The following is a 15,360-nucleotide window of genomic DNA, read 5'->3' as shown; positions in this document are numbered from 1 at the left end:
GAATGCTGATTTAGCATTACATGGTGAATTCAGAGAAAGAGTTTGAGCCAAAGGAGTCGGAACTCGAAACCCACGAAAAGACTTAGAAACAAGGTGTATCTAATCATTCAGCAGTCTCAGCAAAAAGACCATGTCGTCAAAGAGAACACTTCTCAGCTTACTGGGGTCAGAAGTGGACTTCTCACTCATGTTCGTGATGAAATGGGATAGGTAGTAATCTTAAAAAAAATAGGCACGTTGGTTCAGGCTTGTTGCAGTAATAGCTCATGTCTTGAAAGTAAAGTTAAATCTTGGTCGGATGTAAGTAATTTCTGCCTGCTCCAGTACTTGGCACTGGGCTACACTGTGGAAAGGATGGCGATACAGAGAGATAGTGCTTCGTGGGTAAAACTGCGCATGTTATGAGTGTGTCAGCCAGAGGTAGGCCAACGCAAGGGGCTCTGCTTAGAATACGCTCCTCAAGGAATCTTTGGGTGATTGGTACAGATATATACAGCCTTCTATAGCTCACAATCTGTCCAACATGGAGATGTGTGTGCTTCAACAGGTCTGGGAAATTAGAAGACAATAAGGCGGGAAAATGAATTACCTTTTATGTCGCTGGTCGTGGTAAATGAAGGCGATACTCAAGGATCCAACCAGGCTGCAACACAAATCGGGGACATTTGGGTCGTTTGTTTATAATATATTAACATTTTGACAGAAGTAATGTAAAGTAATTACTGTAAATTAATTTAAGAATTTGTCAGAAGACAGGCATGTTCACAGATAGTTTGGTTCTCGAACAACTCAAAAAGAATGTGCAGCAAGATGGCGGCGCGGAGTCACGTTGAAAAGCTGGCCAACGTGAGAGACGCCACGGGTTTTTTGGGCTTACGGTCCAAGACCAGTTTAGGTTTGCATTAGTCGTGATTCAAAGGAGATTGGGCTTTTACAAAGGACAGACTTAGAGTTTTAGGACCGGGGGCCTTAGTAAAGACCAGTGGTTACAGACCGTGGGCGCCCGAAAAAGCTCCGATAGTTCCACTGGACCCTGTCTCGTGTTCGCACTGCGCTTCGTTTCTTGCCTGTGAACACTTGTTGACGTAGGTAGCTTGACCGACCCGCGACGGCAGGAACACCCCAAAGGAGCTGGCAGGTTTGGAGATGGGCTGCGTCGACGCCATCTGATCTAGCCATCACGAATTGCTTGGCCCTTTGTCATAAGTCGCTCAAGGATCCCTGTATGGCTGGCGCCGCCGCCGCATTTTTTCGATGGGGCTTCTGGAACAGCATCAACGGCGCTGTGGAGGCACAAAGTTCACTTGCTGCCTAATATATCAACAATCAGTGTTATTCACTTCACCTGTCTGTTGTCATAATGTTATGGCTGATCGATGTATTTACAAGGGATAAAATTACTACAAGTAATATAAGGTGTCGATCATAGTGATAATTAACCCACTGTACACTACCCACCCAGCACCAAGCAGTAGATAGACACAGCTAGACACTATCTGGTGAATGTATGAATTGAGCATCTAGCAGCTAAAGAGCCAAATACTTTTCTAAGGAGTTAGGGGAGACCAAACTATAGAGGTAAAATGAATATTGGGCTTCAGTTGAATGTGTAAAAAAATTCTTAATACAGTCACCATAACAACTTTATAATATATGTCAATGTTTTGTTTATAGCCTGTTTCTGCTGCCCTCAAGTTACCTAAAAAAGCCAATCTTAGCCCTAGCTATGTTAGCTAGCTAACAATAAACTAAGCCCAATCCTCAACCTCAGAGAGCAGCACTGCAGAAAAGACTATTCAAAGGGGAGACAAAGATACAACACTACAGTCAGTTATACTGGCAACACAAACCTACATTTGACGACAACCTAATATTTCAAACTCACACTGCTGAAGCCTCATATTAGTTTCTGCTGAACTGAATTTCATCAATGTATATATGGCATGTGAGTACTGTATTAAGATAAAGTCTTACCCTTTACTACTATTCTTATATGTAAAATGTAAAGGCAAATCAGTTATCAGAGAATAATACTAAAAAAAGAAAAATGTCAGGTTTTTAGATTCTGTAATTCTGAATTGGAACTTTTTAAACAGTAATTTAATAGTCAATAGGGGTAATCCATAAGAAGGAATGCAGTTATGACACATTAATTGATAACCTGGGTTTAGCCTCCATAGAGTACGTTATGTCCAATATAATGTGGTCACAAAAATTTTCATCATCTTTCTAATGTTGCCCAAAGCGTCACAGAAGCAGAAAGTTTAGGTTATGTCACAACATGAAACAAACAATTGCAATGCTGCATCTAAGTTGAATGAGTATAACAATTGATGGCCTTTTATGGCAAACTGTTGACTTGTTCCTCTTCAGTCATTTTTTGTAAACTCCCCCGCCTCCCAGCGCAGAGCCATGGCACTCTTGCGTCTTCCTCCCGTGTAGTCCTCTGGAAACTGAAATAGACAGTTGTTTATTTACCTGCTTTTCAAGCACTTCCTCCACATCCTCCTCCATCACCACCGCCTTCACTCCCACCTCCTCTCTCAGATTATTAGACTGGAGGTGGAATAAGCAAATCAGTTTTGTATGGTAATGTTGCAGATCAGAGCAATCTACATTTTGCCACAAACCTTTCTTTTTACTGTAATGCTAATATTTTTCAGTAGGTATAATACAAACAAAAGAATATTAAAATTTTTCTATTGATGATTATGATTGTGTTTGAGCAGGAGCTTACTCGGTGATCGCAGGATAAAGCAGAGCGATCCATCCTATAGGCTGTTTTCATTGGGGATGATGGTGAGGACTTGCACTTCACTGGTACATCAACTAATAACAGACCAAAGATCAACATTAGATTGAAAGTAAACACACAGTGTTGTAAATAATGTATTGTTCTGAGGTCAGTATTTTGGTTACATACCTGAATTGTCAAATGCCAAAGTGTCCATGTGATTTGACAGAATCCTTTCTGTATTGAACCTGTCTTTGCCGTACAGATTTGCCCTCTCTTTCCTCAGCTCTTCCTCCCTCTGCTTTACCATCTTAATCTCTTCATCCACCAGCGATATTGAGCTTCTTGAACGCAGCTTGAAAAAGGGGTTGTTCAGGAACATTTTTTCTTGGGGCTGCTCACACGCTTTGTTGAGGGAGAAATCTGAGGCACTGCGAATAATCAGATTGGATGTCTCTAGGATAATGACGTTGGAGCCATTGTCCTCAGAACGCCACTCACCGGACCGAGCTGCCACGTTGTCTTTGCCATGTCTGGGGCTGGAGGAAAAATCATTGCTAGGGTCAAGAATGATAACGTTGTTTGCTGACACTTCGTTCTTCAGTGGTTCCTTTGTGGGTGAGGAGGTGATGATAAATGATGGTGTGAGAGGAGTGCTTATGGACCTGGGAATATTTCGTGATGGAGCGCAGTCAGTTGATTTGCCCATCCTAGAGATGCCCCTTTCTCTCCTGAAGTTTTCCTCCCTCTCTATTGATATGCGAATCTCCCTTTCAACTGGTGTTTCTGGATCATCGTAAGGAGACCTGTAACTGGAATCATCCAGGCCAGAATCCTCTGAGCAAGGGCTGAATTGGGTGTGAGGATAATCCCCAACCAGATTCAAGCTCTCCAGATCATGTGCTTTCTTCTGGGTTCTTTCAATGTTGCGAACTGGTGTGTACATAAAACTGTGGCTGCCATGAAAGCTGGGTTGCTTGGTTGTGGGTAAGACGATCTTGTTCATGGTTTGCTCCTCCATTTCCTTCCACTGTTTACGAGCCAGCTGGAAATCCACATGCTCTGTGCTGACATTCTCACTCTTGGTCTCCTGTATCACACAGAAGTCTTTAGGTAGCTTCTTGTTTGAATCTGAATTGATGTGCTGTTGGTGGTTATAGTTAGCATCTCTGCCATTTTCACTCTCATCCTCAGAGATTTTGGACAATCCTTGAAGGCCTAAAGGGTTATATTTAACCTCTTGAGGAGGAGTCGGAAAGGAAATTTTATCATCCGGTTGTTCCAGAACTTCCTCCACTTGTGGAACCTCAAAACGGACCTCTTCAAAGTTGCGATTGTCTTGTTCTTCAAAGTCTGTTACCTCAACTTTCTGCACAAAAAGTTCCTGGGCACTCAGCTCAAGACTGTCCAAATATGAGTCATCGTCTTCTTTATTTATAGAAGAGGAGAATATTGTTCTCCATTTTTCATCTGTGTCACTATCTGAGGAAGCCGCTGCAATCTCAACTCTCAGGCATTCGTCCATTTCGTCAGGGTCAAGGTCATGGCAAGACTCATTGGACACATCTGACATTGCCTCTTGTCTAATGCACTGCTCTAATACTGACTCTTCTGTAATGGGTGGTTCAAATAGGATGTCATGGCCTTCTGGGTCTTCCTCTGTGTCTATTGCGAGATGTTGATAGCCATCATTATCGGGATTAACCTTATTTTTCTCATCCTCAGGCTCTGGTTCAGGGTATAATTCTAGCTCAGGGTATTGCTCTGACTCAGGGTACTTGTCTAGTTCAGGGTCTTGTTCTGGCTCAGCGTAGTCCACCAGTTCAAGGTCTTCTTCAGGCTCAGGGTATTGCTCTAGTTCAGAGTCTTGTTCTGCTTCAGGGTATTTCTCTTGTTCAGGCTCTTGCTCTCGCTCAGGACACTGCTCGGGCTCAGGGTCTTGCTCTGGCACAGGATACTTCTCTGGCTCAGGGATTTGTTCTTGTTCAGGGTCTTGTTCTGGCGTGTCCTGCCTCTTACGATGGGCCTCGTTCTCGTAAACACTGTCAGCACTAGAGAGTGTGTCGGACACAGATGAAGTGATTGACTCATTCCTGTTGAGCTCTTCATGCCCTGGTTCTAATATCAAAGCTTCCTTTTGATCCTGACAAGGCATTTCAGGGCAAACACTGGTGTCAGAGCAGTCAGGCTTGTCAGTCTCAATTGTCTCATTTGGCAGGTCGGTTAATGATTTGTCAAGCATAGCCTTTTCCTCTTGGGAATCTGATATCTCTGTCTCCAAACAAACTTGCGCATCATACACCCTGAAATCCTTTCCCTGCTCAGGTGAATCAGCCAGTGCGACCTCCACTTCACAGTCCATCGGCAGCTCTGATTGTTCAGTAGTTTCCATGGTGACAGAGAAGGAGTTGTGATTCTCAGTTGTGCTGCAACCTTCGTTCAGTTCTTTTCCATCTGCCTCTCCATCTACCAAGGTAGCTTTCTGAAAAAAAGAGAGAATAAGGAAAAGAGACTTTCATTTTCTGGGTGGGGAAGTAGGCATTATTAAGTTGTACCTCATAGCTGAGTTCTGTGGATATGAAACAATAGCAGAGTATTCACAGTATCCTTATTTCACCTTGGCACTTTTTTTTGCAGTCTCTTTACCCTTGTCCTCCTCCAGTGTCTCCTTGTATTTAAAACATCTTTTAATTTTCTGATGACAAGTCTTTTCTTTACTGGTTGTTTATGTCACACAAGCAAATTCAAAGACATTATCATGTAAACAGATAGAGGCTGATGAATTGGACAGGGACAAGCCAGGAATATTATTTGAACATTTGTTCAATATTGCACACAGCACATTAGAAAAATCAAACCATTGTAGTGTAGTAGTGTATGTATGTATATTTATTGTGAAATAAATACAGCAGCAACTCTTGTGATCCATACAAATAAGAGCCTGAATTGCCACTGAACATTGCCTGTGGCGATAATAATTTTTGTCAATACAGAACTCAACAATGATTATCATCCTAACTGTCACAGTGGATCAGCTCATAAACACTTCAGGATGTTATTGTGAATGTAATCACACCAACGTGACTTTGGCAAATCCTCCCGAACAAGTCTTGAAGTGCAATAAGCACACTAAAGTTGTCCAAGGACAGCACTTAAATGTTCAATGCCAGGAGGAGAAACACTTTCAGATGTCTGTGGAGAGATGCAGGTGGTGATGACGACGACGATAGTGTCGGGTTATGTGTGAGTGTAAAGGGGGCTTGTGCTTGCTGTTGCTGTGCTAAGTGAATGTTTCTTTAAGTGGGTTATGTGCAGAAAGAGAGGAAGCACATCAAAAGCAGCTGAATTAGATGGCATTATACATCTGTTCTTATGTAAGACTGCTGGGCTGGGTCTGCCTCCCACACACTGCCAGAGAGTCCCTTTAAGGCTGAGCCCCATGATGTGTTCACACATGCATACTCAAAAGCATTTAAATTACTATTAGTAGTCACTGTGAGAATCATCACTGGCTACATTCATTCCATGATTTCTCCTCCCAGTTCATTGTGGGTTACAGTGGCTATAAAAGAGCCTTTAGCCAGATCTAAATTATATTATCTGAGCACAGTTGTGGCTGAGTGGGACTACATGAGTTGTACTCTAATGTAGCACATCTTTGTGTAGAAAACACCAACAGGGAGATGAGTTTAAATTTGGAGATTTGCAGTGTTGCAGTTCCACTGAATTTACAGCATTCACTGGTAGTGTTTACAGAGTGATACTTAAAAAAAAGCCAACATTTGTTTGTGTTTTAGCTATGGATAAAAATGCTTTTCTTTATTCATTGTGACACACTGATGTCTTTTAGTAGTTTTTGGACAACAATGGAGCTCTATGGCTCAAAGGCTTTGGATACACACACAAAGCTTCTTAGTAGGATACAATAATTGTTTGGTTTTGTTTACAAGAAGCAAAATATAGATCATTACAAATATTTCAGCCCTGACCAATGAATGTTGAAGTCTCATATGTCCAGCATAACTCAATGCCTATTCATGCAATCAACACAAATACATTAATTTCAAAAGATTCAATACTGTGACTGCAGCATGGCATTTCATATATTCAGCACATGATCATAGGTACTCAAAGTTAGTTCATGATGGGTAAAAATCGATGTAGTCATGGATGAATATTAAGTAGACATGAATCTTTTGATGCGTAGCATGAGATGCCACCTGAGCAAACTCTACGAAGGACTAGTGAACTTTAGTTACCTTTGCTTGTCATCAGAACATACTGTGATTTGGTATCTTGGCAGTGTTTTGTATTAACAGTTGTTGTTGAAACAATCTCACTTTAGTTTGCCTTTAGCCTTTTAAAAAAACTTTAGTGTCATTGAATGCATTCACAAGTTGTAATCTTAATTAAAAAAATGTCTAAATATGTTATCCAAATTATCAGCCACCCTGTCTCCTAGGAATTAGGTTTATATTGGATTAAATTGTCTTCCCAATCATCTTGTGTTGTGCTGCCTAGATTATGTTCAGAAGCAACATTTTGGGCTACATTTATGGTTGCAGTGAGGTTGTTGCAGTGAAGTTGATAGACTGAGACTTATGGTTGAAGAACCATGAATTGCAACTTCCCTGGTTTACTTTGTGAACCAGCTGTCTGGCCTAATTAGCCAGATAATGCTAAAGATCAAGTTTCGTTGTGTAGACCTGCAGTGTCTGTAGATAAAAACAGCTCATTCTAAGAGACAAACACAGTGATTCTTATTTTCAGGTGATTATACACTAATGAAAACATACCTATGGATATTATATTAAATTTCTGCCAATAGATCCTCCTAAATGTTACCCGTTCAGGTTATTTTCATTGTGGGTAAAGTGAAGTCTGCAAATTGTAAAGCAGATTCTCTGTGACTGGTGAATGTAAAATTCTGAGGTGAATACTATATATTCTTAGATCAATACCAAAAACTGGGTGCTGGTATTTTGTGCCCCATTCTTTGGAAGGCTCTGGTTGAATCCACCTCACCCTGCAGCTGATGTCATGTGGTCCTGCTGCCAAGTGTCGGGCCAGCAGCTCACCAGGGCCTGTGGGCTCTTTTCACTCCAAAGCTCAGAGTACTTAACAGGATACCCACGGTTGCTGACTCCAAACATCAAACACTGCCAGCGGCTGTCCACTTTCCACCAAGTTTCTAATCCTTTCCCCTTTCCCCTTTCTCCTCATCTCTCTTTGGAACAGTCACAGTAGGCACATTCCTTTCATCAAGCCCGCTCCTGCATAATGTGAGTCTAACCAGAGAGTGGGATCAGTATTTGAACTGCAGTGTCTATTGTGACAATGCTTAAATCACCCACAAATCAATATAATCATCTTAGTGTGTGAATTACTCCTGCAGGATGAAACAGTACAGAATGCACTGCTCTCTGCACACAGTGACTTGACAGTACCAGGCAATATTTGAATGTAAAAACCATGTATTGTTTCAGATTTGTATTCAGTGTGCAACATCTGTTTCTCTATTAATTACAATGCAATAGGTTGACTTTATTTTTTCACATATAAATCTGTAGTTATTGGTGGATAATCTTCATACCAGTGGCAGACTCAGGCTATTTGAGGGTGAAATTTTAATTTCACATTTAAACTCCTAATTCATTCAGACATTATGATTCTCTAAATTGTCCTGTTTTATATTGTAATGCTCCTCCTCTTGTGTCTTTGTCCCTCCAGTAATTACTTGCATGAGCACATTACGCCGTTGGTTGCCTACCACAGGGTCTGCAATGTTTACCTGCCACGTTTCTACAGAAGGCCAGAATGGACAAACCAAAAACTGACTCTAGATAGGGGCATTTTTCACATTTCATGGCCACTGTAGTTTTTCCTTCGCACTTGGAAGGGGAGGGTGAAGCGATGGAGTTGCAACTACACCACTAGATGGCACTAAATCCTACACACTGACATTTTAATGTACAGAACTTCTCCTGTCATGATGTCCTGGAAGCTTCCTGTTGGCAGCACACAGCCTCATACTGAAATACCGTCTTTGTCTTCAACTTCGACTAACCCTAACCCTTCACACTAACTAACTTTGTGACACATTCATGTTGTAACCTCATTTTATCTGAAGAATCTCACCCAGTTTTCAACTAGAAAATCAATGTTGAAATCCGGGTTGGTGCTCATTGGGATTGTCACAGCTTTCTTCCAGCTCAGGTGTAGCCAGGTTCATGATAAAATTATCATTATGATTATGTCAGACCACAGCGTTGTGTGTTTCTTGCTCACATTAGGCATCCAGTAAAATTATTTTATCCATCCCTTTTCATACACAACTGCTCACACTCCCTGATTTGCCAGTGGAAGTTTTCAGAAAACACACATACACACACACGCCTACAAGGACACGTGCATGCGACAGACTGTGCCATGGTAACCATCAACAGGCCTGACACTTAGTGCACTGCTCAGCTGTCGCCTCCTCCACCTCCCCCACACCACCTCATCAGCAGACTGCTAAATGTGACGGGGAGCGGTGCTGTTTTCTTGTCGCGTGGGAAAAATGGTAAATACAAACTTCCTACTAAAAAATGTTCACATCGTCATATTGGACAAATTGAAAGAATCTTGGTCATATCTATGTTTAACACACTGGAAGAGCATGTTTGCATTTTGCAAGTAGACATGATGGTAGTTCCCACAACAAATCCCACATGTCCTTTTTGGTATTGCTACAAGGACACTTGTCATTTTTCCACAAAGTCTGTCTATGTTTACAGCATTAATCAAAATGTGGCATCAACCTTTCAATGTGATGCTTCCAACATTAAGTGTGGAGAAACTGAAAGCCTATAGCTTTATCAAAATAGTAAAACATGGCTTCCATCAAAGCTGTCCACATTGTACATACTCTGTTTAGTTAGCTAGCAGGCTAATCATCAAAACAGGACAGTGTGCAGAGTTGTTAAAGTGAAACTACCAGTCTCTGTTTATGGACTAACTCAAGAAACTTAATTCAAAACCTCAATGATATAATAATGCAAAAAAATTTAACCACACAAGCTTACTCAACAGTCAGCCTATTTCTTTGGCCAGGGATGGCATATTTAAAAAAAAAAAAGATCTGATACTGTTTCTTTTTTTAGTGGCCTTTAACAAACAGCATTTCCCAAAATCCCAAAACCATCCAGCAGTAAAGGATTACATGTACTCAGGATTATGTAATCAGACTACAGAAAATAAGTGTCTATAATCATCCCAGATTATGTTTTAAAAAACAAAGTTATCTGTATCTGTTCAACCAACTAAATCTGTGTTTGTGTCTGTACAAGGAATGGGCAGGGCCTAACCAGACTGGGTGATGCTTATACCAGAAGTGGGAGGAAATTGATATGGGTTGATCAGAAGTTACTATATTTATTAGAAAACTATTGACAGGATTGAGCTTCAAACCAATGTTTCTGACCACAAGAGTAAGAGAACTGTTTACAGAACAGAGTTTGTTTTTTGTTAATATAAAAGTTGCATGATGAAAGTACATGATTCATTTTATACTCCACTATAAAAAGTACATTATCTGTACCGGGTACTCGTTTCAGCTATGTACTTGCTCAGCCCTAATAGTTACATTGTTAAGAATTACTTGATTATATTTGGTCCTTACTGATTACTGGCCTGGTGCCATAATGTTGATGTAGCGTTGAAAATTGATCTGGAGTCAGCACATGGTATTTTATTTTGAAAATTTACTGGATTTTCTATGCTGTTTCTGTGTTTGACTTCCTGTCTGTGTGATCTGATCTGTGCTGCTTGACGAGAGTGGGTTGCGGCATCTGTCAAATATAGACCAGCTGTGTATGCTACGTGTAGCAGAACGGCGCTTCTTAGATGCACTGTGGCGCTTCTGGTGGAATTTAGAGTACTCTCTAGAATGGCGCGATCAGCTCCAATGACTGGTGGACCTGGCAAGAGAGAAGTCAAGGTGTTGATTCAAGATGGAAGGTTCACAATCACTTTGACTTGTGCAACTCAATTTTTTGTGTGGTTGTGTCCATTTCGTTAGTATAGGGTGCAATATTTTATTCATATTCAATTGCATTTTTTTTTATAATCCAATGGATTACATCATTAATTACAAAAATTGCCATGTAATTTGTATTCAGTAACTAACTACATTTCAAAGTAATCCGACTCAACCACCAAGACCATTGCAGGTTAAATGTCAGCAGCTCGACAGACTGGAGCCATGAAGCTATGAAAATGGAACAGCACAAGTATGTTTAGACAACAGATATTACAGCTAAAAGGTTGGGAAAGAGACTTGAGATGAGAGAGTGGGTGTATGTCAAAAACAAGGAAGAAATACAGAAGCTGTAGAAGCTAATAAATAAGTAATCATCGTTTACATCCTGTACACATGTCTATACTAGATGATCTTTTTATCTGACTCTTAATAAAATGATAAACAAATGCATATCCCAAAACAGCAACAAAAAAAAAATCAACAGGAACTTCAGTCAAACTCAACCACTGAGAGCTTCAGTTCAGTGAAGTTATGTGAAGTTCTTCCCATAAGACTGAGAGCAGAATAAAACATAATGCAACACCAAATCTATCAAGTTCTGCTTGTAGTCTGGTGAGGTTTGTTAGCCTCAGACTTATGAATATTATCAATAATTTATAACTGCAGTACAACTTGACTGTTTTTGACAGTATGACAATAATATTGACAGTATCAGTTCTTATTTTGTGAGGTCGAAGAAGCCTCTGCAAATCTAAACAAAGCCAGCACCCGTTTCTTGCTTTCTACTTGTTCTATGCCCCCAGAACACGGTACCCATATTCCCTCAATAATTAATAATACATGGAAAAACTTAACACACCTCGGTACATTTCCTCTAAATCCCTACAGCTTCTGACTGTGAGTTTTCCAGTCTTTGAGTGTTTTACAGCTTTGACAAACATGGTTCAGTGCAGTGTTGAGTCATGGCCTGGTTAGATTTTTTTTAAATTTTTTAAAGAATTTTACATTAGAGTGAATGTCCACGTGTTAGTTTCAATAGTACTGACCACGCTTTTTATCACCATTCTCTCCTTTGATATCTCATGTTTCATGCTTTTGTAGCGAGTGTAGTGTGTAAAAAAACTAGCTTTGAATGCATCCCAGTGAGCGTTCTCTACAGACCGCAGGCTACAGCCTCTTCTCTTCAGAACATGTGTGCACTCAAATGAATATCGATGGATTAGTATTCTGATAGCAACCTACAAGCTAGCAGTAAATCTTTCTTTGGAAGTAAGTAAGTAAGTTCTTTAGCTTAACCCAACAACACCCCAAATTCAATAAATTTCCTCCAAAACCCAACAAATGAATTCCCTTTAATGCAAGTGGACCATGCATATGTATTCTTGCTAACGGGACACTGGATAACTGGATATATGGACTGGACGGAATGATGAAGTGAGAACATGTGGCGTGTTTCGCAGCTACTGTAGTTTCTCCTTTAGCTTGGGAGGGGAGAGTAAAGCAAGGGAATTGTGAGCTGAAACTATGCCGCTAGATGCCCCTAAATCCTACACACTGGTCCTTCAATGTTTTATATTGTCTCGAATCCAGTTATTAAATAACAAGCAGTTCTGGGCTCAGAATGCAATGACAAGGCTTTTTGTGATATGTTCACTAAAAGATGAAATTCAGAACATAATTAGTAGTATCTGTGTGCATTCTGCTTTACTAAAAACATTTGGACTACATAGACCTCAAATAAGATGTTTGTGTCATGTACATTTGTAGATTGATGACTTAATATATATTTTTCGTTTTGTCAAGAAATCCAGTGAAAGGACCAAGACCAGCAATAACTGTATCTATTAACACAACGTAATAACTTACGTGCGTGTGTATTACAGCCTGATGTATCTTCTTCCTCTGTATCACAGAGCTCCATTGTTGTCTCAAATTATTAAAAACACATCAGCACACACATCACACTGTTTCACTGGGTGATATGTTCCTTCATTACCATGAACACGCAAATTGTAGTTTTTTGTGACTCAGTCCCACATACAACGTACCGTTGCCACAAATATTCACTACAGTGCAAAATGTGGATTGCTGAAAACAGTCCCTACCAAAAACACCATTACTTTCATTTCATGTAATGATTGCTGAAACTACTAGAGTGACCAGTTGTTTTCAGAAATTACTGAGCAATACAGTTTTTCATTTTTAAAAAAGATTGAAAAAATATATTTGTACACATGTGCTTTGAGCTGAGACCCACAGACAAGGTATGGTAAGTCCAAGTATACAGAGACGGACTAACACATTATTGGTTTGGCTCTCCTAATGGGATTTGTTGACTATAAGAAAAATATAACATCTTAAAATGATTAAGTACACACCAACTCTAAATCATATAATTAGTTGTTTGAAGCATTATCAAAAAGACATTGGTTGAACATGACTAAAGGGTTTACAATACCTTTTCCATCTGTAATCCTTTGGTTTGACCAAAGCAACTCACAGAACCACATCAATTGCATATCAAGTTAAAACAATTTGAATAATAAAACTAAGAATGTCAATGGGCTTGAAATATGTTATTTTGTCTGACTGTATCTATTTCAAAATAGTATTCCTTTCAAATCCCCAAATTTTTGACTAGTTGAATAAGTACAATGTCCAATTAGTTTGTCTGTCTTTCGTCTGAACTTCTAGTTCAAAATATATATATAATTTTTTTCAGATTATAGAAGAATCTTAATTTTATGAAATTATTTGTCAATATGCATATGTGTGTATATATTTGATATTCAAGTTGTTATAAATTCAGTGATTATCAAATACTTGATTTTGCTCCTTGTAGTTTGTTGAGATACAGCCAATTTCTTCTAAATTTAGTCTTTGGGCTCTACTTTCCTAGAATGGTAGAAAATGCCCTGGGATTTGAAATATTTTCGGTACACACATGCAAGGGGCTTTATCTGTATATTCCATATACATAAAAGAGAAACAGTAGTTACATTTGCATTGCTTTCTCCATATATTAATGTTTCAGAGAAGGAAGAGTGTATTTTTTCAGGTTTTATACCACTCTTTACAAAACATATACTATAACACAATATCATGTCCTTTTTTACTGAATATATAAAAACACAACAGCCATAATGATTTAAATGTAAAATAATCTACCCTCTACCCAGCATCCTATAGATCTGAGCTATACCTACCGTCAACATGTAGTAGATCATCCAAACAGAAATCATATCCAGTATCCAGATATTAAAGACAGATAGAAACAAACTACACAAACAGTGCTATTGTGTTGGAGTGATAGCAGAGTGAAACAGAACTTAGATGGCCTTGTGTTTGAATAGTTGTGTTAAACTGACACACACACACACACACACACACACACACACAGGAGTATTGGCAGAACTGTCATTAAGATGAAGCTGAGAGTGGAGATGAGGCTCCCTGAGGCTGTTTCCTAATGACAAACACATACACACTGTGTCAATCCCAATCAAAAGTGTGTGCCCCATCGATGCAGTGAGAGCTGTGACTAAGCCTAAAAAAAAAAAGAAGAACTGCAGAAATACTATCTTATTATCTACAGGGGCCGCCAAAATCAACACAAAAGTTCAGGGTAACTGCTTTAAATCAAATTAAATCAAAAAGTTAGTTAAGTTTGTTAACTAAAACTTAAGCAAGGTTTAGGAATTAAAATGACATCTTCCATCTTCCATGCTCCTGATCCACAACATTCATAATTCACCAACCTCGGGTCACTCCAAAGTCGTCAAATACTGCCACAGTGATCCTCTGCTTCAAATATGACACGGTGGGTATCCTTCTAGTGTCAAACAAACACAGGACTTTAACTTAGGAGGTCGCTGTTTGTGTCCCATGTGAAACCAGAAGTAAATAGTTTCTGTGAAGTCATGCATATAAGTACCTTAGATAACATACTTAAAGGACCAGTGTGATCGGACAAACCAAACACTGGCTGTAGATAGGGTATTTCACATTTTTTTTGTATTTCGCAGCCACTTTCTACACACTTCACGTCCTGTTCTCATTCCCAGGTCATCAAATACAGATGCGAGTGGTGTTCAGTTAGTTATAATCTGAAACTTCACTGCTAGATGCTACTAAATCCTAATCATTGGTTCTTTAAGTTGTGACAGGTACGTAACGTAACTTGTGACCTTTCCTGTAATTTTTGTGCCAAAACCTAACCAAACTACAACCGTTTCACAACATTAACAACACAGGCTTTATTTTGAAAGTCTGACACTTTATTCTTGCTAATCTGACCTTGGAGCCCTGTACATCCAGAAAGGATGTTAGAGAGAAACTTACAACGTCATATTTTAAAGCAGAGGGCCACTGACCAAGCTGCAGTATTTGGTGATGATTTGATGATGAAGTGAGAACGTGTTGAATTAACACATCCGATAAAATTCAAATATTCATGATCATGATTCATTTATTGTATAATGTAAGTATAATTATTCTATTTTATTATTAGGGCTGTATCTGTTCAACCAAATTATCTGTATCTGTAGCCATATTCATAAATTGTTAACCTATTCATTATCTGTACCGGATACTTGTTTCAGCC

General features: G+C 39.4%; 1 protein-coding gene across 1 annotated transcript in view; it reads right to left on the bottom strand.

Annotated features, from left to right (window-relative positions):
- Window positions 1-1,304: 1,304 nt before the first annotated feature.
- The window catches only part of palmdb (palmdelphin b), a gene marked incomplete in the record, with an annotated part of 46,005 nt that continues 31,949 nt past the window's right edge, over window positions 1,305-15,360 (bottom strand). Inside the window, 3 exon segments of the mRNA XM_035678568.1 lie at window positions 1,305-2,453; window positions 2,738-2,829; window positions 2,924-5,216. Coding sequence (XP_035534461.1) covers window positions 2,370-2,453; window positions 2,738-2,829; window positions 2,924-5,216 — 2,469 coding nt within the window.

This window comes from Morone saxatilis, unplaced genomic scaffold (genome assembly GCF_004916995.1).
Source record: "Morone saxatilis isolate NCDOM2014 unplaced genomic scaffold, NCSU_SB_2.0 Contig0, whole genome shotgun sequence".
Taxonomy (NCBI): domain Eukaryota; kingdom Metazoa; phylum Chordata; class Actinopteri; family Moronidae; genus Morone; species Morone saxatilis.
This window is presented reverse-complemented; position numbering and strand designations above follow the sequence as displayed.